The sequence below is a fragment of the Carcharhinus amblyrhynchos genome, chromosome 21 (genome assembly GCF_965287045.1).
Source record: "Carcharhinus amblyrhynchos chromosome 21, sCarAmb.v2.hapA, whole genome shotgun sequence".
NCBI classification, from domain to species: domain Eukaryota; kingdom Metazoa; phylum Chordata; class Chondrichthyes; order Carcharhiniformes; family Carcharhinidae; genus Carcharhinus; species Carcharhinus amblyrhynchos.
The window spans coordinates 12,927,898-12,953,941 of NC_137344.1; the positions used below are offsets into that span (position 1 = coordinate 12,927,898).

Here is a 26,044-nt window from a genome sequence, read left to right on the forward strand (position 1 = left end):
ATTGAGTTGTGTCAGGAAGTAGAGGTAGTTTTAAGTGATCTGTTTTTATTGTTGGGTATTAGAAATAAGATATAGATGTGCAAGGATGGATAAAACTATCTAGATTAATGTTAGACAAGCACATTTGCCTGTATACATTTTTGTTTTCCTTTTAAAATGTGTTTTTATTATGCTTAGAAAGTTTATGGTGTGAAAGATAAACAAGAGCATGGAGAATGAATGAGCTGCTACTTATCAACCACCTTTAGGGAAAAAGACCTTTGTTTTTTAGTTTAACCTGGAACCATTAGTAGAAGGAGCCAAGCAGCTAGAGAAACAGAAGCAGGACAATGGGGTATTGGACAAGAATGCAAGTCCCAGAAACCTAAGATTAGTTAGTTGCAGAACTTAGAGAATGAAGAAAAGGTTCCAGGAAGATTGAAATAAAAATGAAGCCAGGAACTGGAATTTGAGCTGGGTATAGTTTTTCCATTTCTGTCTTTAAATTCAAAGAACAGACTGGTTAATATTGCCTAGAGAAAAAGTTTGGTGTGCTTATTCCAGTCTTTAGAGTCAAAGTATTTGGTTGTGGACCAAGAGATTGTATGTGGAAGCTTGAATGCATGTGACAATTAGAGACGATGTGGGTATGCCGGCGTTGGACTGGCGTAAACACAGTAAAAAGTCTGACAACACCAGGTTTTAGTCCAACCTATTTATTTGATAATTTATTTATCAAATAAATAGGTTGGACTAAAACCTGGTGTTGTCAGACTTTTTACTACAATTAGAGACAACAGAAATACTGAAAGTATTTGGAAATTCTGAAGGTAGATCCTGACTGAAAATAGCTGAGGAAAAGTATTCTTTTGAGAATGGAGTTTGGAAACTCTCTTGTGTGACAATAACCTGGGGGAGTTTGAGGAGACATTCACAAAAGTCCAATTTGGTGACATCTACCAATTGATGTTGGTATGGAGTGTTGTCTGACCACAGTTAGCCTGTTGGGTTACAGGGACTGTGGAAACATAGAAAATAGGACCAGCAGGAGGCTATTTGTCCCTTTGAGCCTGCTCTACCATTCATTATGATTGTGGCTGATCATCCAGCTCAATTGTCTGATCCTGCCTTCCTCCATATCCTTTGAACCTCTTCACCTCAAGTGTTATATCTAACTGCCCCATGAAAACGTATAATTTTTTTGAACATTGGAGCATAAGATACATTTTGTAACCTGTGTTATCCTTAAAATATATGTTTAATTTTCTGAAGATAAGTGGTAGTAAAGGTGTGCTGTATTATAGTCAAACTTTTCATGGCTAATAAATGATTTTTGTTTTTGTTAAAAGCTAACCAGCATTCCTGTAAATCTGTTCATCCATGTTTTATTTTAAAAAAGTAAAACAGCCATGGTTCCATTCTAGGACATTCCTGTCCAGAGTATCATCTGACATTGTAACAATTGGCATCACAAATTTAAAGCATAAATACAATTTTACACGTTGAAATGTTTTACATCTTTTGAAATGCATCCCACAGTATTGTGTATATTCAACCTTCTTAAAAAATGCAAAAAAAGGGTAATATGTAGTACATTATGTGACATGCACACTTACACTTATCATACGTGTGATCCCTGCAAGTTTTTCCTGTGCAGCTGCCAGTTCAGCATTAGCCTGTGCCAGAGCTATCCTTTTGGGTTCCACTTCACAGAATACCTCATAAAATTTTACAATGTTTATACACCATGAACACAGACCAGCCGCAGCTATAGACTTTGTACGAACAAAATCAGCGTCAAACATTGGATTATCAAGAATTGGCCTATTAAAAGTGGTGGAAATAAGTAAGTATTAAAATGAAAGTAACCAACTCATTAAGAATTCATTCAAATTAATTAGACCTTCAATATATTATGCTAAAAATATAATCATGCTTTTATATTACAATTTAAGTAACACAGTCAATATATAAAACATTACATATGATCAGTGGTAAAAAGTAGGATTATTTTCAATACAAAATTGGTTTTGGAATGTTTGTACACATTCAAGTCCAAAATCGATAAGAGATAAATATGCCCAGAATTCAATGTTTAAACATGTTTTATATTTATTATCATGGAGCTCATGGGTACCTGCACTGGCTCCAGTTATAGAATCCCTACAGTGCAGAAGCTGGCCATTCGGCCCATTGAGTCTGCAATGACCACCATCCCACCCAAGCCCTAACCCCATATCCCCACATATTTTAGCCGCTAATCCTGCTAACCTACGCATCCTAGGACACAAAGGGGCAATTTTAGTATGGCCAATCAACCTAACCCACACATCTTTGGAATGTGGAAAGAAACCGGAGCACCCGGAGGAAACCCATGCAGACACAAGGAGAATGTGCAAACTCTATGCCTGTCCTTTGTGATGTATGTGGAATATTCCTTGTTCCAGTTCCACAACACTTTGTCTGTTACACCAATGGCTGTAACAGTGTCATTTCATACTCTTGTGTGACCTGGAAAAGAATATTGATTTTGCTTCCAATTTCCACCTCTCACTCACCTTCACATGGTCCATCTCCAATATTTTTCTTTCCTTTTATGACCTCTATCTTCATTTCTGGTAATAGACTGATCACCATTACTCACTACAAGCTCACTGACTCCCACAGCTCCCTTGGCTGCAGCTCTCCGCAGCCTGTAAGGATTCCCAGTTTGTCTGCCTCTGTCACATTTGTTCCAATGATGCCAGCTTTAAAAATGAGCATCTGACTTCTCTGTCTTTTTCTTTAACTGAAGATTACCCCTACCTCTGTGGTCAACAAGGCATTCAACGGGTCTGATCCATTTCCAGTACCTCTGCCCTCGTCCCTTCCCCTCCCTCCCAACCATGACAGGATGTCTCTTCTAATACCAGCCGCTGCATTCAAAGGATCATCCTCAGCCATTTCTGCCAAGTCCATGACAAAACATACCTTCCTCTCATTCTCCTGTCAGAATTTCACAGAGAACGCTCCCTCCATGATATCCTGGTCCACTCCTTCATCAGTACCAATTGCTCATCCCCTTCCCATGGAATCTTCCCTTGCAATCACAGTAAGTGTAACACCTACTCTTTTACTTCCTTCCTCCTCATTGTTTAAGGCCTCAAACACTCCTTTCAGGTGAAACACTATTTCATTTGCACATTTCATTTTTGCTAATATATTCACTGTTTCCAATACTATTTCCTCTATACTGGGGAGATTAAACACACAGTGGGTAACATCTTTGTGGAACAACTTTGTTCAGTCTGCATGCATGATTCAATATTCCTGTTTGCTGCAATTTCAACTCAGCTTCTTACTTGCACAATGGAGGGTATGGAAAGTCTGCAGAGGGATCTGGATAGGCTAAGCGAGTGGGCGAGGACCTGGCAGATGGAGTATAATGTTAGCAAGTGTGAGGTTATCCACTTTGGCAGAAATAATAGTAGGAGGGATTACTATTTAAAGGGCGAAAAGCTGCAGCAAGCTATGGTGCAGAGGGACCTGGGGGTCCTTGTGCATGAGTCGCAAAAACCCAGTCTGCAGGTGCAGCAGGTGATCAAGAAGGCGAATGGAATGCTAGCCTTTATAGCAAGGGGGGATAGAATATAAAAGTAGGGAGGTCTTGCTGCAACTGTACAGGGTACTGGTGAGGCTGCAGCTGGAGTACTGTGTGCAGTTTTGGTCGCCACACTTGCGCAAGGATATATTGGCCTTGGAGTGAGTGCAGAGGAGGTTCACTAGGCTGATACCGGAGATGAAGGGGTTGGACTATGAAGAGAGACGAAATAGACTGGGTCTGTACTCATTGGACTTTAGAAGGATGAGGGGGGATCTTATAGAGACGTATAAGATAATGAAAGGGATGGATAGAGTAGAGGTAGAGGGAGTTTTCCCGCTTAGAAAGGATAGCAGGACTAGAGGGCACAGCCTCAAGATAAGGGGGGGTGTAGTTTAGATCGGAGTTGAGGAGGAACTTCTTCACTCAAAGGGTGGTGAATCTCTGGAATTCTCTGCCCATTGAAGTGGTGGAGGCTACCTCGCTAAATATATTTAAGTCACGGGTGGATAGGTTTTTGACAGACAAGGGAATCAAAGGTTATGGGGAGAAAGCGGGAAAGTGGAACTGATCCACTTCAGATCAGCCATGATCTTATTGAATGGCGGGGCAGGCTCGAAGGACTACTCCTGCTCCTATTTCTTATGTTCTTATGTAACCATATGCCCAGCCTTGGCCAACGCAATGCTCCAGTGAAACTAATTGCAAGTCAGAGGAGCAGCACCTCATTTTCTGATTAGTCATGTGACAGCCCTTAGGACTCAAATTTGAGTTCACCAACTTAATACAGTGAACTTTCTACTCCAACTTAACCCTTTTTAAATCCAGATTTTTTTGTCACAAAGCAACCACCCCCAAAGTTCCCACCCCCCCAGAGCCATATGTCATTTATTCTTAAATTTTGCTTTCACTGAATACTGACATTTTTTCTCCTATTTACGCATCAGAATCTTACCTTCAAGTCACTATCAGCACCTTCTATAATCTTTCACATGACTATTCACACTTCTTCTGCCTTGTGTCTTACACATTTAACATAACATAAGAACATAACATAAGAAATAGGAGCAGGAGTAGGCCATCTAGCCCTTCGAGCCTGCCCCGCCATTCAATAAGATCATGGCTGATCTGTCGTGGTTCAGTTCCACATTCCCGCCCTCTCCCCATAACCCTTAATCCCCTCGCTTATAAAAAACCCATCAACCTGCGTCTTAAAAATATTTAGTGAGGCAGCCTCCACCACTTCAACGGGCAGAGAATTCCAGAGATTCACCACCCTTTGAGTGAATAAGTTCCTCCCCAACTCCGTATCTTTACTGCAATCAATGATCTTCTACTTTGCTCCATCACTTTTCTCCCTCTTTTTAACTCTGAAGAAGAATCATATGGATTCACTCTGTTTCCCTCTCAACAAATGCTGCGAGACATGCTGAGTTTTTCCAGCACTTTGTTTTTATTTATTTTTATGGATTTTTTCTCTCGCTAGTTCTACTTAGTGAAACATAGCTTGGATCACACTGGAGAGGTCACTGTACATGTGAGGACCATGACAGATGGCAGGGTAGAATACCATGGATAGAAAAGAATGACAGAATTGCAGAATTGTTACAGTGTAAATGGAGGCTATTTGACCCATCGAGTACGCACCAGCTATCCAAATGAACATCATGACTTAGTGCCATTCCCCTGCCTTTTCCCCATACTCCTGAACATTTTTTCTATTCTTGAATGCCTTAATTGAACAATAGAAAATAAATGGAAATGTGACACAATATATTAAATAACACAATGGAGCTCTGATGCAGAAGAAATCAATTAATTCAATGATCATGTGGGACAAAAACTTAAAAATATTTTACGGAATGTGTTAAAGAGCTTAAGATGCAGAGTGACTTTTGAAGCAGCAATTCTTATATAAGAAGCATTGATAAGATTCATTTGAGAATATGATGAAAGAGTTCTGGGAGGATGAAGTGCTGTGCCAAAGGATGGTTAAGAAAGATTTGATAAACATTAGTAACTGAGGATTCTACAAGGGCTCTGGGTAGACAGCAAAGTAGTGTGAAGAGTGAATGTTCAAAAAGTGATGAGAAAGGCTAACAGAGGTCTTCAGATAATGTTGAGGGGAGTTAGGTGACGGGGTGGGGGAGGAAGGGGGTGAGCATGGAGTGCCAGGGTGGCTGAGGTACTGGGGATAGGGATTAGGAATATCTGGATATTTAGCGATGGAGTGGAGTAGTTGTTAGCTGCACTGATGATGGTTTGGATCCAATACATTCTAGGATTTTGAATTCAGATTGACAATGCTGTTTTTTACTGAAGAGATGAGAATCCGATGTCAGTGTCAGCGGGTCACTGTCTGAAGGGGGAGATGGGGGGAGGGGACGTGAGGTGGGGGAGACAGTTTTTCAGATGGACAACAACTCAACTGATATGGAGATAGATTCCATGTCCAATTAACAGTTGTCAGGGTGAAAATGAACACTGGTCAATTCAATTTTGTGCCTGACTTAAACTCACCATAGCAGACATTATTGTGTCTGATGTTTCATTGCTGTGACTCATAGAAAACCTTAATTCTACGATGATGCAAGAGAGCTAAAAGCCTTGAATCTAGGGACAGACCAGCCCCTTACTTTTCACAAAGCATCTGAGGGGAACGCTCAGATGAGGATTTAGGACGAAGGTTCTTTTCTCAGAGAGTGGCAGGAGAAGTTACCCATACAGAACAAGCAGGTGAGAATGGAAATTGCCACCACTTAGTCACAGGAGCACTATAAGAAGACCCTGGATCCAGTCCAAAAAAAGGTTCAATTACCTAATATACTATGGCAAGGTAAGTATAACCACAGTCCTTAGGACAGGCCTCTGGATATTCACACTTGTGGAATTTCAGGGTATATGTTGCTCCAAAACGTGGGAAATTATTTACTGGCTCCTCAGAATGGCTATGACTCATAACGCTGCTGAGTGCCTGCCAGCAGTGGAACATGTACCTTCCAATGAATTGGAGCCACTGGCACTGGCCATGGAGAGCAGCAGTACTTTTTCCACTCTGTTAACCTTTCAGGTGAAAATTATAAGTATTAGAAGGGAAAACCTTCATCATCTAGAGGGTCGAGGATGTCTGTAATTTTCTGCCTGGTTTGGTGGTGGAGGCAGAAATCCTCAACTCACTTAAAAGGTACCTGGATCTGCACCTGAAGTCCTGTAACCTTCAAGACAATGGACTAGGTGCTGGAAAATGGGATGAGAATGTTCTTATGTTCTTATGAGAATGGGCAGCTAGTTTTTAAAAACAGTTTTTAAGTTATCATAAACAAAATGGGCTGAATGATCTCTTTCTATGCCATTAAGTTTCTATTCTTCTAAACGAACACATGATAACTGAGAGAAGGTCAAAACAGATGTAGAAGTACCCTACCTACAGTTCATCACAACACTGCAGGCTAGAATGACAAAAATTACTGACCACAAGAAAGATGCCCTAGCAAAATGGACACTGATGCTGGGAATGGTGATGATTGAGAGCCGTGCTTTTATTAAATGGGTGTATTGCCACCCATCCAACTGCATGCTGAACAATGAGCTGCAAAAGAAGCCTCAGCAATGCAGAAGCTTCTACTTTCCATGAGTAGATTTCACGATATTTTCTTGCCTTGATTTAACTTATTATTGTTACATGTATTTGTAAACTGTGAAAAATATTGTTTCTTGCGCATTATACAGTCAAAGCATACCGTTCATAAGAAGGAAAGGGAGAGTGCAGTATGTAGTGTTACAGTCATAGCTAGGGTGTTGAGAAAGATCAATTTAATGCAAAGTAGGTCCATTCAAAAGTCTGATGGCAGCAGGGAAGAAACTGTTCTCGAGTCGGTTGGTACGTTTTTGTATATTTATCCCACAAGACATGTCCTCAAACTTTTGTATCTTTTCTCTGATGGAAGAAGGTAGAAGAGAGGTGTGGTATCCTTAATTATGTCCAGGGTGTGTGGCATCCCTAATTATGCCAACTGCTTTTCCAAGGCAGCAGGAAGTGTAGACTGAGTCAATGGGTGCAAGGCTGATTTGAGTGATGCTTCATTCACGACACTTTGTAGATTCTTGTGATCTTGGACAAAGCAGGCACTGTACCAATTTATGACACCACCAGAAAGAATGTATTTTATGCTGCATCTGTAAAAAAAATTTGGTGAGAGTTGTAGCAGACATGCCAAATTTCCTTGGTCTTCTCAGATAGTAGAGGCATTAATGGGCTTACATAACTATAGTGTGGGCATGGAGGGACAAGGCAGGTTGTAGGTGATCTGGACATCCAAGAACTTGAAGCTCTCAGCCATTTCTACTTCATCCCCATTGATGTAAACAAGCATTCTCCAAGGCGGCCTTCACGACACACGACAGCGCAGAGTCGCTGAGCAGAGACTGATAGCCAAGTTCCGCACACATGAGGACGGTCTCAACAGGGATCTTGGGTTCATGTCACACTATCTGTAACCCCTGTGACTTGCCTGGGTTTGCAAAACCTCGCTTACTGTACAGTCTGGAGACAATACACATCTCTTTAACCTGTGATCAGTGCTCCTTCCACACACATTGTCAGCCACTTCAGGACTTGAACAGCAGGTTAGGTGTAAAGATTCGCATTCTAATCAGTAATCTCTAAACTGTCTGTGCTTTATATGCTCTGTCTGAGGCCAGAACTCTCCATTCACCTGGCGAAGGGGCTAACCTGAAAGCTTGTGAGTTTATTATCAAATAAATCGGTTGGACTAAAACCTGGTGTTGTCAGACTTTTTACCATCATAGTTGGCAGGGCTTTTATCCCTGAGTGCAGCCCACAATGGCATAGGCTGCCTCAAGCAAAATTAATGCTGGAGGAGGAGCCGTAAGCCGATGTTTGACTCGTTATTTACAAATGCAAAGGCGTAAGAATTGCTTCAGGTCTTGGTAAAGGATGTCAATTGTATGTACTTATTTAGTACAGTTAGGCCAGCTCTGGCTGTAAAGACATTTTTTTCCCCAAAAAAGTTAAAGCTTCTTAACTTTTTTGGGGAATTGATAGGCTGTATAACATAAACATGTTTCAAATTTAAGTGTACAAGTTATGGAGACAATGTTATAGACATGTTATCCATTTAGAAATATACAACTTGGTATTAGATCTAACAATAAGACCTAAATTTTTGTCAGATGGAGACGCTCTCCAGCTCAGCAAAAGTGGCTTTGGAAATTTGAATCCACAAGTCTCACTGCATTTCCATCATGGGGGAAGGGGTGAGGTGGGGTGGCATGGTAGAATTGAGACAGATTCTAAATAGCACACAAGTGTCTATGCATCTACGTCAATGACTATGTGACCTGTGGTTTATAGAGGCAACACAAATGTTGAAGCCTACCTGCCTCCGTCAGATCTGATTTTTGCCAATGGGATGTCCAAACCATGATTTGTGCACTTTGGCCTGGTAGGAAATGGCCTAACATTGTCAGGGTTCTTTAAAGAGTTAGGGTACTCTTTTGGAGAGGTAAAAGAGGTATTTCACTCTGTCTGCTCACATAAACTTGAGGGCTGCATGGTGGCACAGTGGTTAATACTGCTGCCTTACAGCACCAGGGACCCGATTTTGAATCGCAGCTTAGGTGACTGTGTGGATTTTGCATGTCTTCCCGTGTCTGCATGGGTTTCCTCCTGGTTTCTTTCCTCTCACAGTCAGAATCATGTGCTGGTTAGGTGCATTGGCCATGCTAAATTCTCCCTCAGTGTTCCTGAACAGGTGCCAGAGTGTGGCGATTAGGGGGCTTTCACAGTAACTTCATTGCAGTGTCAATGTAAGCTTACTTGTGACATTAATAAATAAACTTTAAAACTTTAGACATCATTATAATGCTGTACAACAGATTTCACAACTCATAGCAGTTCACAGTTTTGACTGCTCCAGGGGCTTATAAGGTCTTTGAAGTAGAACTATGAATAAAAATGCTTGTTTTTTTTAAGGAGTTGAAGGAAATTAAATGTAGATTTATAGGATCAGTTTTTTTAACCTATAGGTTTAAATATAGGGTCCATATGTCTTAGTTTCACTTTAAACTGTATCTGCATTGTAATTGAAGTTTTATGACGTGATAGCAATTACAGGCTTTTGAAAAGCTATGCTGCTGCTTAGAACCAGTGGCGCACCCAATGACAGTAAGAACTTTTGAGAAAGTTGTAAGCTGGACACATGGAAAGGGACTGCAGAAAAAAGATTTTCCAAAGGAATGGAAACTGCCAGTACATGCAGAAGAATGGAATATGGGGAGAAAGCAAATCTCAGGATCTAAAGGACAGGAAGTCTGGAAAGACAAAGGAACAAGGAACTGGAATTTGAACAAGGCATAGAAAGGAGTTAAAGAAAGGAGCAGAGATATGCTCCTAGTTAGAGACACAGCTGTAATGTGCAGATGTGGAAAAGTCGGCTAGCAAGAAGCCAGAAATCTGAAGCAATCCTAAGATTGGTGACCCCTTAATACAGTCTAGGAAGCAGAGGTCTTCTGTTGGCATGGTTGAGTATCTGAGAGATAATATGGAAGCTTCAATATAGATGGTGTTCCAGGAAAGAGGAATACTTAAAGGAGGTTGAAATCCTGTATGTGGCTGCTTGGTGAAGGTATTTGAGAGAGAACCTAGTGTAGGAGAAGATGAAAAATTGTTTTCTTTGAGAGTGTGACTGGAAAACCTCAGAAGAAAACCATAATTCCAGTGAGACCCATTGACTCATGTAATAAGTATCTGGGAGGATTTGATGAGAAATCTGCAGAAGTTGTTTTGGGTGGCATCTGTCACTTGGTTTCAGTGTGTCTGGCCATGTTTCACCTATTGGCTTAAATGAATTGTGTATTACTGAAAACATTAGAGCATAAGATAAATTGTAAATTGTATTATCCTTATGAATTTATCTCTGTAACAGTATAGTACAGAGATGAATGAGTAGTGTATTATAGTTAATCTTTTCTGGTTTAACAAAAGTATTATATTTCTGTTAAAAGTTGATTGGCAATCCTATAATTCTGTTCATCCACATCTCAAAACAACAAAATAAAAGTTACAATCTATTGAGCCAGGGTTCTACTCTGGAACCTGACTGCCCAGTAGTAACCTCAGCTGGGATTGCAACAGTATATACTTAAGGACCTTATTTAATCTTGCCATGGGTCCTGAGGGTTGCGGTTGTTCTTGAGAGCGTGGGTGGCATTGTGTTGTGCTTGGGGCTGTCTTGTGAGTGCAACTGATGCATCTGCTGTTGACGCACCTCCTGACAGCTTGGGCATTCATGTCAAATCGAGGACAGCGGCCTTCCAGAGGAGTCCAATTTGATTTATTCCTCTTCGGTTGCTGCACTGCGGATCTTTCTGTCGGCTGTTCTGTTTCATTGGTTGTCTCACTGTGTTCGCTGTTGCCCTCTTGGGGTTTGGGGAAGAACTCCTGCAGCCTCACTCACCTGATGAATTCATATATCGCATATCGACACAGACATCAAGTTTCTACAAAGCTGCAAAAAAGCAGACAGTCCAACGCCAGCACCTCCACATCCTGAGGGTTGCCCATGGTGGATACTGGATGTATTGGCATGGAAGATCAGGGCTAAGGGTTGTAGATGGGGAGGTATTGGATTGCATGAGTTGGCATGAGTTAGTGAAAATTTAGGCCTAAATTTATCAAAAAAGAAATGCATTCCCAACCAGCTGTCACATTACAATTAATAAATTCTGTTTGAAAGAAAGGTAATAGGATTATAATATGATTAAATACATGCAAAGCAAAAGAAGATTTAAAACATAGTAATTGACATACCGAAAAGCTTTCAAAGAAGACTCAGGAATGTGTTCTTTGTCGTAGTTTATTAGTGAATCCAAAAATGCATCCACTTTACCCATCATAACTTTGGCAGCTTTCCAGCTCTTATCCTTTGGAAGTTTTCCACTTGGGGCTAAAAGAATCATCACAGCAGCAGACACAAGCACGACAGCATCTGGCGGAGAGCCAAAAGATTTCAGCTCTGTCAAGTTGTTCTAACAAGAAACAAAAATCCGATTAATAAGTAAAAAAAAGGAAACAAATATCCTGACCTATCATCTTTGTTGCATTCTCAAGGCAAATTACTCAACAAAAAGGGCTAAAGAGATTTTTTTTTCACTTATCTCACCAAGGCACATGTGCTTAATTGAGAGTGCTGAGTAGTCATGGGGGAAGAGGAAGTATGGAATTTATCACTCTTGAATCAGCAATATTTCAAATTTTCTGGTGACCCAGGAAATTCTCTCTTTGCCCTAATAAAATTGGCATGAAATTTAAAAAAAGAGTTTTGAACTGCCTGAAGCTGCTTCTAATTACAACAATAACTTACATCCATAAAGTGCCTTTAACATGGTAAAACATCACAATGCAATTTATAGGAGAGTTCTGAAATAAAATTTGACATTACATATGGAGAAATTAGCAATGAAATCAAAAGTTGTTGATACAAATTCATCAGTAACCTTCAAAAAAGAACTGGATTAAAACTGAAGGAGACAAATTTCAAAGATAGTGGGAAAGACCAAGGAGTCAGACTAGCTCTTTGAAAGAGTCCATGCAGACTCTATAGACAAATAGCCCCCTTCCGAATTTTACTATCTTTTTCAGTTTCTGAAGGAGAGAAAAGTGAGAAAAAATAAACTATTTTAAAGACAAAGACCCTGGTGATTTATCGGCGGTCATCAGATGAAGATGAGTTTTAAGTTTTGAACTTGCTTTTTTAGACTCAGTTGGCAAAGAACTGAGAATGAAGAAAGCTGCCCAAATGGTGCTCTGCATAACCTGGCCTGTAACAGTATGATTATCAATATCCAGCTCAGTGGTTCCCAAACTTTTTTCACTGTGCTGCACTTTTGGAATAAAAATTTGCTCGTGCCACACCAAATTTTTTATTGATAAGAAATACATTCAAAAACAAAAGAAAAATTCCTAGCAGTGCTTGATTCATAACATATAATGTAGCTGTATTCTAATATGATCATGGGACATCCAGAAAGTATAAAACAATGCAGCTACATAAAAAACATGATTCATTCCCAAAATATAATTGTAGATGAGCCTCTTACATATGTAACCTTAAGTAAGTATACAAACTCAATGAGAGATGTGAGCTTGTTTTTGTCAGGTAACCTCATTTATATTAGATGTAATTTGAGACAAACAAACTCTCATCTCCTCATCAACAAAGCAGCCCTTCTCTTTTCTGATCTTTGTCAGAGCTGAAAATCCGTGTTCACAACAATATGTTGTGGAGCACTATAGAAAAATGGCTAATGCTCTTGAACAGATGCATGGATACTGTTTCTGGTTATATATCCAAAAAGAGTCCAGTGCCATACTCCCATATTTCATTTTCAAGGTGCTATCACTCGAAATGCAAGCCATTTCCTCCTCCATATCCAATGTCAGACCTGACAGCTGGAATTCGCAAAGGGGTTTCTAACCCAATCGAATTTTTCTGTACACAACAATGGGAAGTAATGATCAATCTTTCCTACCAGTGTTGCAAGATGTTCCTGTATGAGGCCGTACAATTCATTGCTCATTTTAAAACTTTTTAACCAGTGGGAACATTTCAAGGTTAAGTTGCATCGCTCTTCCAAGCCAGAGCTGAAGCTTTTTTTTAATGCAGTTATTTTGTCTGTAGTTGTGAGGATATTGTCATCACGGCCTTGCATACTGGCATTGAGCACATTCAACCCAGAAAAGATATCGGCCAAGTTTGCCAGCTTTGCACACCAGTCATTGTCATCCAGTTGGTGGTACAACGGGTTTCCTTTTTGTTCCAAAAATTCTCTTATTTGTTCTTCAGTTCCAACACCCGATATAACTTTTCCGCGGGACATCCAGTGAAGCTTCAAGTGCAGAATTAGGCATTGATATTTTGATTCCATGTCTTTGCAGGGTTGAGCAAATAACCGCTCCTTTAGTGGTTTTGCTTTGATGAAATTCACAATGCACACAGTCTGATCTAGAACCAACTTCAAATCAGCTACAAGGTATTGGTGATTAATGCGTTGCTGTGTAAAAAACAGTGAGTTGATATTACATCTGGATTTTTATGTTTGATGAGTGCTGCCACACTTGAATCTTGCCGCCACCCTTGCCATCCTCTCTTGCTGCATCAGGGTGGTGCGCCATACCCTTTGGGAACCACTGATCCAGCTCACCTCAGTGGAACTTGTCGGTTTTTGGAAACCTAGAGGCTGAGCCAAGAAGGAATGCCCTGGCTCTACTGTCCTACACGCTGAAGCTCTGTTGGTAAAAATCTCCATACAAAGAGTAAATAAATAGGGTCTCTGCAGAGATGGTTCCACTAATTTAATTAAGGATATAATTGCTCTGGAGATAGTTCAGAGGAGGTTTAACTAGATTAATGCCTTGAATGAGTGGGTTGTCAAACCAGGATAGGTTCAACAGGCTGGCCTTGTTTCTTCCCGCTCAGAAAGGATAGCAGGACTAGGGGGCACAGCCTCAAGATAAAGGGGGGGCGGTTTAGAACAGAGTTGAGGAGGAACTTCTTCACTCAAAGGGTGGTGAATCTCTGGAATTCTCTGCCCGTTGAAGTGATGGAGGCTGCCTCGCTAAATATTTTTAAGACGCGGGTTGATGAGTTTTTGATAAGAGAGGGGATTAAGGGTTATGGGGAGAGGGCGGGAATGTGGAACTGAGCCACGACAGATCAGCCATGATCTTATTGAATGGCGGGGCAGGCTCGAAGGGCTAGTTGGCCTACTCCTGCTCCTATTTCTTATGTTCTTATGTTCTATGGGAGTTTAGAAGAATGAGAATGATTTGATTGAAGCATATCAGATCCTGAACGGTCTTAATAAGGTGGGTTTGGAAAGAATGGCTGCAATTCTCCCATTGCGACCCACAACTTTTCTGTTGGGTCGCGATGGGAGACATGCGTCTGCGGCTTTGGAAAGGGATCTGTGCATGAGCCGGGAACGCATGCACATTTCCCAGGACCGGCGAACAGTCGCCGGTAGGACCAGGTTGGAAACCGGTGAGAAAGCAGGTAAGTCATTTAATCTGTTTTTAATATACATGTTAGTTAATAATTGGGACCTTTCAGATCCCGATTGAGTCTCCCACCCCACCAGGAGTACTTCATTCTGGCGGGGTTTAGACTAGCTCCCCACATTTGGGGAACTAGCAGAAGACTCCGCTAGAATGAATGGGAGGCAATCAGCCCCCAGGGAGTTGGATGGTGCCCTCTGGGCATGGGCACCACAGCAGTGTCAGTCTGTGCCCATTGGCACTGCCCAAGGGGTAAAGCGCCCATGCCCAGGGGCACCTTGACATGCTGCCTATTGGGCACCAGGCAGTGTCGTGGGGTCGGGCCCATTGTGGTCACAGCCTAGGGGCAAGTGATGGGGGTGGGGTGTCCTGCTGCCTCTCTGCAGACAGGATCGATCTGGGATAGAGGGAGGGCAGCGGTTGGGGCAGGCTGGGATGGATTGGTCTGCTAGGAGAGGCTGCCTCCGGGGGGGGGTTTTGACCCCTGGGAGTGTCAGCGGGACAGAAGGGGATCTGCCAGGGTGAGGGAAGTGGGGGGAAATCGCTACTGCTGGGGGGTGGAAACTGGGCATTGGGGCACTCTGGACTGAGAGGGAGTTGCTGTGGGGGCTGCGATTAGGCCATAGGGGGTGGGAGGTGGGGGGCTGCTGCTGGAGGGGCAGCACTGAGGTGCGGAGGGGGGGATTCCAGGCTAGCCAGCGTTTGGGCTGGCCAGCAAATGGGAGGTTGACAGTTTTGGGCCACTGTGCATGCACAGAACTCCAGAACTGTTGAACTCTAACATAAATAGGCCAACCCCCCTCCCGAGGTTTTTTATAAGACTCCTGAGTGGGACCTCTGCAGTGCACAGACTGCAGAGGTTCAGGTGAGAAGCTGAACTGACAGAATAGTTGGGATTTAGAACAGTTTTCCCGCCAATTCAGCACTTTTGGGAGAATTGCCCCCAATATTTCCTCTTGTGGGTGAATCCAGAACTAAGGGGCTCTGTTTCAAAATAAAGGGTTGCCTTTTTAGGACAAAAGATGGGAAGAATTCTTTTCTTTTAGTGGGATGCCCAACTTTGGAATTCTCTGCCTCAGAAGGCAGTGGAGGTGGGGCGATTGGTTATTTTAAAGTTGGAGATAGTTAGATTTTTGTTCATCAAGGGAATAAAAGGTTGTTGGACATATATAGAAATGCATAATTAGAAACACAAATAGTTCAGCTATGATTTTAATTAATGGTGGAGCAAGCTTGAGGAGCCAAATAGCCTACTTCTGCTCTTATTTTGTATGTTCATATGCATATCTACCAGAACTAGCTGAACATTTTCTGATGAAAATATCAGCACCATGCAAACTTTATCCTTTTTATAAAGCCTCTTCTCAACTGCCCATCTCCAGAGACTGCGTGTGCTGCATACGTGAGTGTGCGCATATACATCTATGTGGGGTATTTTAAGAGGGATAGTTAGCTATATTTCCATGTTACAAGTTGTATGATAACCAATTCTTGCAACTTGTTTCAAAAAATGGTTTTGTTATAATAACTAAGTCTGACTTTAGTGAAAGAAGCCTGGTTACGGTCTCTTTTATTTAGCATCTAACAGTAGCAAAGGTAAGTAATTGGGCATTTTGGAGAGCGAATTTAACATTTACACTACTGTTGTGCCCTATGGAGCAGTGGGGCTAGGTCAACTGCGCACTCTTCCCATCATGGTCGTAACAAAGATTGGAGGCTCAAACGGAATATTTGAAGTAAAGACAATATGTAACTGATTTGACATGAAATAAAATAGTTGAAAGGATAAAAAGACAGGTTTCTTATACACTAATTAGTAAACCAAAATGGTGTTAGAGGTCGCTAAGTCTTTTCTAGAGGTGGAAAAATTAACATAAGGACAGAAGAACATAAGAAGTAGGAGCAGGAGTAGGCCATCTAGCCCTTCGAGCCTGCCCCGCCATTCAATAAGATCATGGCTGATCTGAAGTGGCTCAGTTCCACTTTCCTGCTTTCTCCCCATAACCCTTAATTCCCTTGCCTACCAAAAGCCTATCTACCCGTGACTTAAATATATTTAGCGAGATAGCCTCTACCACTTCAATGGGCAGAGAATTCCTGAGATTCACCACCCTTTGAGTGAAGAAGTTCCTCCTCAACTCCGTTCTAAACTGCCCCCCCTTATCTTGAGGCTGTGCCCTCTAGACCTGCTGTCCTTTCTGAGCAGGAAGAATCTCTCTACCTCTACCCTATCCATCCCCTTCGTTGTCTTATACGTCTCTATAAGATCACCCCTCATTCTACTAAACTCCAGCGAGTACAGACCCAGTCTATTTAGTCTCTCTTCATAGTCCAACCCCCTCATCTCCGGTATCAGCCTAGTGAACCTCCTCTGCACTCCCTCCAAGGCCAAAATATCCTTGCGCAAGTGCGGTGACCAAAACTGCACACAGTACTCCAGCTGCGGCCTCACCAGTGCCCTGTACAGTTGCAGCAAGACCTCCCTGCTTTTATATTCTATACCCCTTGCTATAAAAGTTATAAAAAGTCAAAAAGTAAGCAAGGTTAATTTAATGGAATTGGCAGTTAGAATCAACAGACATGGTTAAGGTAATAGCTCACAATTTGAAATTAGAAGGTATACAAAACAGACCATGGAGTTGATTCTCTCATCCTGCTGCACTGATTTATTAGCACAGTGGGCCAGGAGATTTTTGCAGGGCCCAATGAGTGTGCTCCATGCTGGGCAACTGGTCCCAAACTCCTTTCCCAGCGTGGCACCGTCAGCTCCATACCAGAAATAGGTGAAACTGTATTAGGTATGCAAGGGGGATTTTAATGTAATTTGAATGTGATTAATGGGCCCAAGATTGAAGTCTCCAGGCCGCTAGCATCTCCCTTCCCACCAGAGTGTTCCACTCCAATGGGGTTTACAGTAACTCCCCACTTTCGGGGGACGATCAGCCTGATCCCGCTGGAGTGAAAAAGGGCAATCAGGGCCCCCTAGAGGGTCAGGCAGTGAGGGGGGGGGGGGGGGGGGGGGGGGTGCCAGCCTGTGCTCCCAGCACTGTCTAAGGGGCAAAGTGCCAAAGTCCAGAGGCACCTTAGCACTGCCTATTGGGCATAGGGTGAATGGTGTAACTGTGTTACAGAGTAACTGTCTGGGGGTGGGGAAGAACATTGGAGATCGGGGCATGGTGGGACTGTGTCCAGGGATGGTCGGGGGGCCAGCGGTTGAACTGTCCAACAACCGGGAGGCCATCAGTGTGGGGCCACTGTGCATGCACCAATTTCAGCACTGACTGATCAGCCTATGCACAGTGGCCCACTCAGTGTGCTGATTTCAACCTCTCTAGCAGGGACAGGCCCTCCCCCTTGTTTTTAATAATATTCACGCTGGTGACCTCTGCAGTGCACAGAGTGTTGAAGAATCTTCTCCGAACTCCCACTGAGAAAAAGAACGTGAATAATTCCAGTTTTCACATGAATTCAACACAAAGAATTTTTTTGGGAGCATTCTGGCCCATGTTCTTCAGGGATGAATCAATCCAGGAATGAGCTAGGATTCAGTTGCAAATGAAGCACCTTGAACTGTTAAGAGAATTGGAATTGAAATGGCTTGACAGAAAGGAAAAATTAAAAGAGCATTTAAGAAGTTGGAATTTGAATTTCATACAAAGGATAAGGATAAAATAAGAGGGGCAAAGGAGAGAACTATGTATTGACCAATAACTATCACAAAGAGAAAAATAATGAGGTGCCCCACTAGTCGCTTGTCGTAAATACACGATGCAGGTTTATTAAGAAGGTCTTGCTAATTCCAGGTCTAAGATGGAAGAGCCACAAAAGCCTGCAAATTTCTCTGCTTATGTCACTAAAGATCGTGTGATATTATACCAGAAAAGATGCAAATACGTTAAATACTTAACATCCCTCCCCTTTTATTTCTTTAGTCCTCCAAATGACAACTTTTCCAAATGCTTCAACAATAGCCCCAATTAAACGATAGATACATTAGTTTGCACTATTATTTTCAATATATATACACAATTAATAAGTTAGTCTCTCATTTGGGTTGTACTTAGCATTCTAGAATTTGGTTTAAGTGTCCTCTTCTTCTGTTGTTAATTCTTTCTGTGAAATTATTTCAGTGTCAGCTCCTGTTGATGTTGACAATTCTTCAGAAATAGCATTTGAATTTGTCTCTGTGTTTAGTTTATTTAATGTTTCTGATATAAATATTTTTGTTGAATCTCCAGTGACCTAACTTCTTGAAGCTAATATGTGGTCAGCCTGACAGCATCAAACTCTGATCATTTTTCGCACATAGAGTCATAGAGGTTTACAGCATGGAAACAGGTCCTTTGGCCCAACTTGTTCATGCCGCCTTTCTTTTAAACCTCTAAGCTAATCCCAATTGCCCACATTTGGCCCATATCGCTCTATACCCATCTTATCCATATAACTGTCTGAATGCTTTTTAAAAGACAAAATTCTATCAGTTACTATCTCTGGCAGCTTGTTCCAGACACTCATCACTCTCTGTGTGAAAAAAATGTCCCTCTGGATACTTCTGTATCTCTCCCCTCTCACCTTAAACCTACGGCCTCTCGTTTCAGACTCCCCTACATTTGGGAAAAGACATTGGCTATCTAGTTGATCTATGCCCCTCATTATTTTATAGACAGTGTAAGATTTGAAATCTGTTTTTGATAAGATAACGGCAAGTACCTAGCTTCTTACCAGTACTCATTCTCCTTGAGCAAATAGTCTCCTTTTTGAGTTTTATTTTATCCCAGCAATGTGTTTTTTGTCATTGTTCATCAATTTCTGAAATTTTAGATGGTATTGTTTTTGGACAACAAATTTTATGAAATTGGGCACACAATATGGAAGCAGACTAAAATTACACTCAGAGCCTCTCACAGATTAGCAGGCAAGAGCACGCTTTTAGAATGCAAATGAGGGCGAGCACACAAGGGAAGCTGGACAGGATGCATCTACAGGAACTAAATTAAAAAACACATCCCCACCCCACCAAATCAGCACTTCTAAACCAGTCAAACAACCTATGGAGACACCTAAAGATTAGCATAGCTAAGGAAGCATCCCTGGCCCCTCAAATTTCCTGAGAATAATCACACACCCATTGTTCAAACCCCGGAGATTCTAGACCATTAATAACCAATCAGACAAAAACAATTAACACACACTTAAAACAATCATCCCAACACTTGAAAACATCGAGACAGGATGGCTAAAGTCGAATACTGTAAATAAAGTATTAGCATTTGAATTGCATACGACACCGAAGTTCAGGTATAACTGTAGCCCGTTGCGGCAGGTCTCTAGAGTGTTTTCGGGACAGTTCAATTGTATGTCCTGACTGCACCTCCATTGACGTAAAAGAAAATAAAGCTGTGCCGTTATTGAACTACACCCTGGGTCCGTAGTAGTCGTTTCACCCACTCGCGCTAACAGTATCAAAAGGCCAACACTTTTTCTAAGCTTCCTTCATAAAAACAGAATCTGTGGTGAAATCTTGTGTTGGAGCATGTCCTGTAGGATAGCAAGAATTTCTTTACTCATCGTGATTGCATGATGCCTTTAGTGTGTGTTTAGTGATTACATATAGAAACGTACATAGAAGATAGAAGCAGGAGTAGGCGATTCAGCTGTTTGAGCCTGCTCAGGCATTTATTTTGATCATCAAATTCAACACACTGATCCTGCTTACCTCCCATATTCCTTTAATTCTAAGAGCTATATTTAATTCCTTCTTGCAATCACAATGTTTTGGCCTCAACTATTTACTGTAGCAGTGAATTCCACAAATTCACCATTCATTGGATGAAGAAATTTCTCCTCAACTCAGAGTCATAGAGGTTTACAGCACGGAAACAGGCTCTTTGACCTAACTTGTCCATGCTGCCTTTTTTTAAAATCTCTAAGCTAATCCCAATTGCCCGCATTTGGCCCATATCCCTCTATACCCATCTTACCCATGTAACTGTCTAAATGCTTCTTAAAAGACAAAATTGTGCCTGCCTGTACTACTACCTCTGGCAGCTTGTTCCAGACACTCACCACCCTCTGTGTGAAAATATTGCCCCTCTGGACACTTTTGTATCTTTCCCCTCTCACCTTAAACCTATGCCCTTCAGTTTTAGACTCCCCTACCTTTGGGAAAATATATTGATTATCTAACTGATCTATGCCCCTCATTATTTTATAGACCTCAAAAAGATCACCCCTCAGCCTTCTACACTCCAGAGAAAAAAGTCCCAGTCTATCCAGCCTCTCCTTATAACTCAAACCATCAAGTCCCGGTGCATCCTAATAAATCTTTTCTGCACTCTTTCTAGTTTAATAATATCCTTTCTATAATAGGGTGACCAGAACTGTACACAGTGCTCCAAGTGTGGCCTTACCAATAAGACATCCCCAACTCCTATATTCAATGTTCTGACCAATAAAACAAAGTATGCCAAATGCCTTCTTCACCACTCTGTCCCCTGTGACTCCACTCTCAAAGAGCTATGAACATGGACTCCTAGATCTCTTTGTTCTGTAACTCTCCCCAGCACCCTACCATTAACTGAGTAAGTCCTGCCCTGGTTCAATCTACCAAAATGCAATCACTTCGCATTTATCTAAATTAAACTCCATCTGCCATTCATCAGCTCACTGGCCCAGTTGATCAGGATCCCGTTGCAATCAGAGATAACTTTCTTCACTATCCACTGTGCCACCAATCTTGGTGTCATCTGCAAACTTACTAACCATGCCTCCTATATTCTCATCCAAATCATTAACATAAATGACAAATAACAGTGGACCCAGCACTGATCCCTGAGGCACATTGCTGGTCACAGGCCTCCAGTTTGAAAAACAATCCTCTACAACTACTCTCTGGCTTCTATTAAGAAGCCAATTTTGTATCCATTTAGACACCTTTCCCTGGATCCTGTGAGATTTAACCTTATGCAACAAGCTACTATGTGGTACCTTGTCAAAGGCCTTGCTAAAGTCCATGTAGACCATGTCAACTGCAGTGCCCTCATCTACCTTCTTGGTTACTCCTTCAAAAATCTCAATTAAATTTGTGAAACATGATTTTCCATTCACAAAGCCATGCTGACTGTCCCCAATCAGTTCTTGCATCTTTAAATGCCTGAGGATCTTGTCTCTCAAAATACCTTCCAACAACTTATCCACCACAGATGTGAAGATCACTGGCCTGTAGTTCCAGGCTTTTCCCTGCAGCCCTTTTTAAACAAAGGCACAACATTTGCCACTCTCTAATCTTTAGGCGTCTCAACTGCGTCTATCGATGATTCAAATATCTCTGCTTGGGGACCTGCAATTTCCTCCCTAGCTTCTCATAATGTCCTGGGATACACTTCATCAGGTTCTGGGGATTTATCTACCTTGATGTGCTTTAAGACTTCCAGCACCTCTTTCTCTGTAACATGTAGACTCCTCAAGGCATCCTAAGCCCTAAAAGGTTTATCCCTTGTGCTCAAACCATGACCCCTAGTTCTGTATTCCCCCACCATCAGGAACATTCTTTCTGAATCTATTCCATCTAATCTTGTTAGAAATTTATAAGTTTCTGTAAGATTCCCTCTCACTCTTTTAAATACCGATGAAAATAATCCTAAACGACTTAGTCTTTCCTCAAATGACAGTTCTGGCATCCCAGGAATCAGCCTGGCAAACGTTCACTGCACTCTCTCTAGAACATCCTCAGATAAAGACACCAAAACTGCACACAATTTTCCCAATGTGGCCTCACCAACACCCAGTGAAACATCCTAATTCCTACACTCAAACCTTCTTGCTATGAAGGCAAACATACAATTTGTCTTCTGTACTGCTTTTTTTTCAATGTTTATCTGTCTCACAAGTAATTTATGGATGTTTGGAAGAAGTCACAGGCTGTAATTGTTCCAAAAGGATTCTAAATGTGAAAACTAAAGTAAATCACGCTGGCATTTCCAGTGGGAGTTTACTCTATATACTCTGTGCACTGCAGAGTCCACTGGTGTGATTCACTACAGAATTCAGGGGTTGGGGCCCATCCCTGCCTGTGAGGGGCGAGCCACTATGCATGTGTTGATCTGTCAGCACCGGGGTCGGCGCATGTGCAGTGCACCCACACTGCCAGTATCCCGATTGCTGCCAGCTCAATCGCTGGCCAGTTGTGCAACCCCTGCAAAGCTGGCTCTCCAACACCCCACGGCCCAATTGCTTGCCCACCAACCTCGTCCAACCTAGCCTCCACCACCCAACCCAAAGCCCCCGTAGCCCCGATCTCCGACCCACAAACCCCCGGATCCCCCTCCCCCAACCGACAGTCCTGAATCCCACATGCAGAAGGTCAACCCCGATCACCGGCCTCCTTCCCTTCCCGATCTCTCTGCAGAGTGGCAGCAGGACTCCCTCACCCCCATTGATTGCCACATCAGGTCCCGCCTCATCAGGCCTCGTCCCCTTGGCATAGCCTGACAGATAATAAGTTCCCCTTCAGCATTGGCACTTGCCAGGGCAATGGGCACAGGGCAGGCTGGCACTGACAAGGCGTCGATGCCCAGGGGTCATCACCCTCCACTGCCCGACCCTCTTGGAGGCTCTTTATTGTTCCCCTTCTTCACTCAGGCGGGGTCGGGCAATTAGCTTCCCAAAAGTGGGGAGGTACAGTAATCCCCATTGGAGTGAACCACTCTGGCGGGGAGCGGAGCGGGGTAGAGATGTCACCAAACCTGGAGACTTCAGTCCTGGGTCCGCTAATCACATTAAAAATATATGGCAATGAGTATTACCATAATTTTTGTTCCTCCCTGCCAATTTCTAACATGGATGTGACGCCACTGAAAACCTCGCGCAGGGTGATACCAGCAGACTGTGATGCCCAACATGGACCCGCGTATCATGTGCCGCTGAAATCTCCCAGCCCGCTGTGTTAAAAAATTGGATGGGAGAATTGCCTCCGCAATTTTCCTTTTTCACTTTGAGGTTGTGCTTTTGCAGACATTTCAATGTAGCTTCCAAGTTCTTCAAATGCTCCTGTTCACTTGAACCTGTGATAAGAATATCATCTAGATAGCAGTGTATACCACTTAGCTCCCTCACGATTTGATCCATGGATTTCAGGAATAGAGCAGATGCGCAAGTTATCCTGAGTAGCTGTCTTCCATATCAAAACAAACCTTGTGTGTCACAATAGTGATGAGCAGTTGTGAACTTGTAGCCATGTTCATATGTAAGTACATTCATAATAGATCTATTTTATTGAATTTCTGGCCTCTAAATGGTCCAGCAAATAATCAGTGCAGTGGATATTGATCAATGCACAATACCAGGTTCATCATCACCTTGAAATCCCGGCATATCCTTACTGAGCTATCAGATTTTACGACAGGCACAATTGGTATAATCCAATCACTTGCAGCAACTGGTTCAATAATGCCTGCTTGGACTAATTTTCCAGCTCTTCTTTGACTTTTGGTGTAATGGCATATGGTACTGTGTTGGTTTAATTTTGAGTTGGACTTCAACTCCAGTCATTGAGCCCAGTGAGTTTTCAAACATACTTTTTTGAAAGTTGTAAGATAGTCTTTCTATTAAGCAGTTGATTTGCAACTCCTCAGTTGAGTTGATTTTCCCCAACCGTGCTCTACCAAATAAAGCAGGAAATTTTCTGTGAACAGCATGGAGAAGCAACTCTGCTGTTTGTCCATTCACTTCCTCTTTTACATTAATGCATCCTTTTAATGGTATGACCTCTTCTGTATATGTTATTAGGTTCACATTTAATGGATTTAATGGTAAATGTTTTAATTTCTGCTTGTGGGTTGTCTCAGGTATCAATGATATCGCAGCCTGAGTGTGCAGTTCTATTTTGATTTGTTTAACATTAAGTTTTGGGAATATCCAAAAACCTTGTGCATCACTATGAACTAATAAAATGCCTAGGGGATGATCTTATCTATTCATCCCACAGGCCGACGGGCTAGGCAAGCCAGTAAGATCGCCAGAAGTGAAAAATTGGGTTCATACCTGATTTCTCGTCTCTTAATACCTTACCTGCACCAGACTTCTGGCATGTGGCTGATCTCAACATTTGAATTCTATGATAAATGGAATTTAACTATTACTAGTGAGCCTAGGACGCAATTGTCTGGGCACACCCTTCTTAGCAGCCTCGCTGGTGAAGGTCCTCACCAGTGAGGACCACATATGGTCCCCATCAAATGGGGCCTATTGTGATAGTCTCACCGGAGGTTATTGAAGCCTCCCCAGGAAGTCAGGAGCAGGCGGGGGCAGTGCCCCTTGGGCAGTGTCAGTCTGACATCACCAACTGGGCACTTTGCAACCTGCAACTGGTAATTAACTGGGCTGGGATTGGGGGTGGGGCAGCAATCGGCTGCAGAGGCCAGAGATGGTGAGGGTGGGGGGGGGGTGGTGCAGTGGGGGGTTGGCAGTGAGCGATCAGCCGAAGAGGCCAGTGATATTCAGAAGTGGAGACAGTGACAGATCTCTCTGTATGTATTCACCCACCCTTGCACACAATGCATTTGTGACTACACAGATGCACTCGTGGGCAGAGGTCTGATAAACTCCCCAGAGATCCCCGGTTGAGCTCTGGAAAACCCTGTGCAAAGAAGTTCAGGGCTGCCATGACTTTGACAGCCACAGGGAGTGGGTGTCCTCCGAGGCCATGTGGTGCCAAGTTCACCAGAATGTGGCACAGGTGCCGCACCTTCTCCTTTGTTGGCTGGTATCTCCATTGGCACATGGTGTCTGAGAGCTCCATGAAGGATATCTAAATGTGGTACATCTTGGCACCTTCATGCCCCTTTCTCAGCTGGTGCAGCCTCTAGCTCCTAATCCTGTTCTGCGGTCCCCGGTTGATCTGAATGGTCTATCTTGAGTGCCGCCACATGTTGCTGGTGGAGTCTATCCTTTTCCAGCGCAGTAATTAACAAATTTACCAGCTCCACTGGCTCCATTCTGAATTTGATTGGGATGAGTGTCACTGGGTCACTGTGTGGAATCTGCACATTTCCCCATCTATGTAGGTTTCCTTCAGGTGCTCAAGTTTCCTCCCACAGTCCGAAAGATGTGCTGGTTAGGCACATTGGCCATGCTAAATTCTTCCACAGTGTACCCAAACATGCGCTGGAGTGTTGTGACTTGGGTATTTCCACAGTAACTTCATTGCAGTGTTAATATAAGCATACTTGTATTACTAATAGATAAATTAAAAACCAAAACCTTGGAGTACCCAGTCCAAGAATAATGCCGGCAGTGATCGCACATTGATGGCCCTCCCAACTCCTGAACAGGGCTGCCCTTTGAGTTTGCCCTCATCCACTCAAACTCACATCTGAACATCAGTCTTTTATCCTCTCCCTCAAACTTGA

The 26,044-nt window shown here is 42.6% G+C and overlaps 1 protein-coding gene across 1 annotated transcript in view; it reads right to left on the minus strand.

Annotated features, from left to right (window-relative positions):
- The window catches only part of LOC145356565 (dynein axonemal heavy chain 17-like), an 811,195-nt gene that overhangs the window by 204,970 nt on the left and 580,181 nt on the right, over positions 1-26,044 (minus strand). Inside the window, exons 60-61 of the mRNA XM_080209339.1 lie at positions 11,391-11,608; positions 1,596-1,803 (exon numbers count right to left, since the gene is read on the minus strand). Of these exons, the coding sequence (XP_080065465.1) occupies positions 1,596-1,803; positions 11,391-11,608 (426 nt within the window). The remainder of the gene's footprint in view (positions 1-1,595; positions 1,804-11,390; positions 11,609-26,044) is intronic.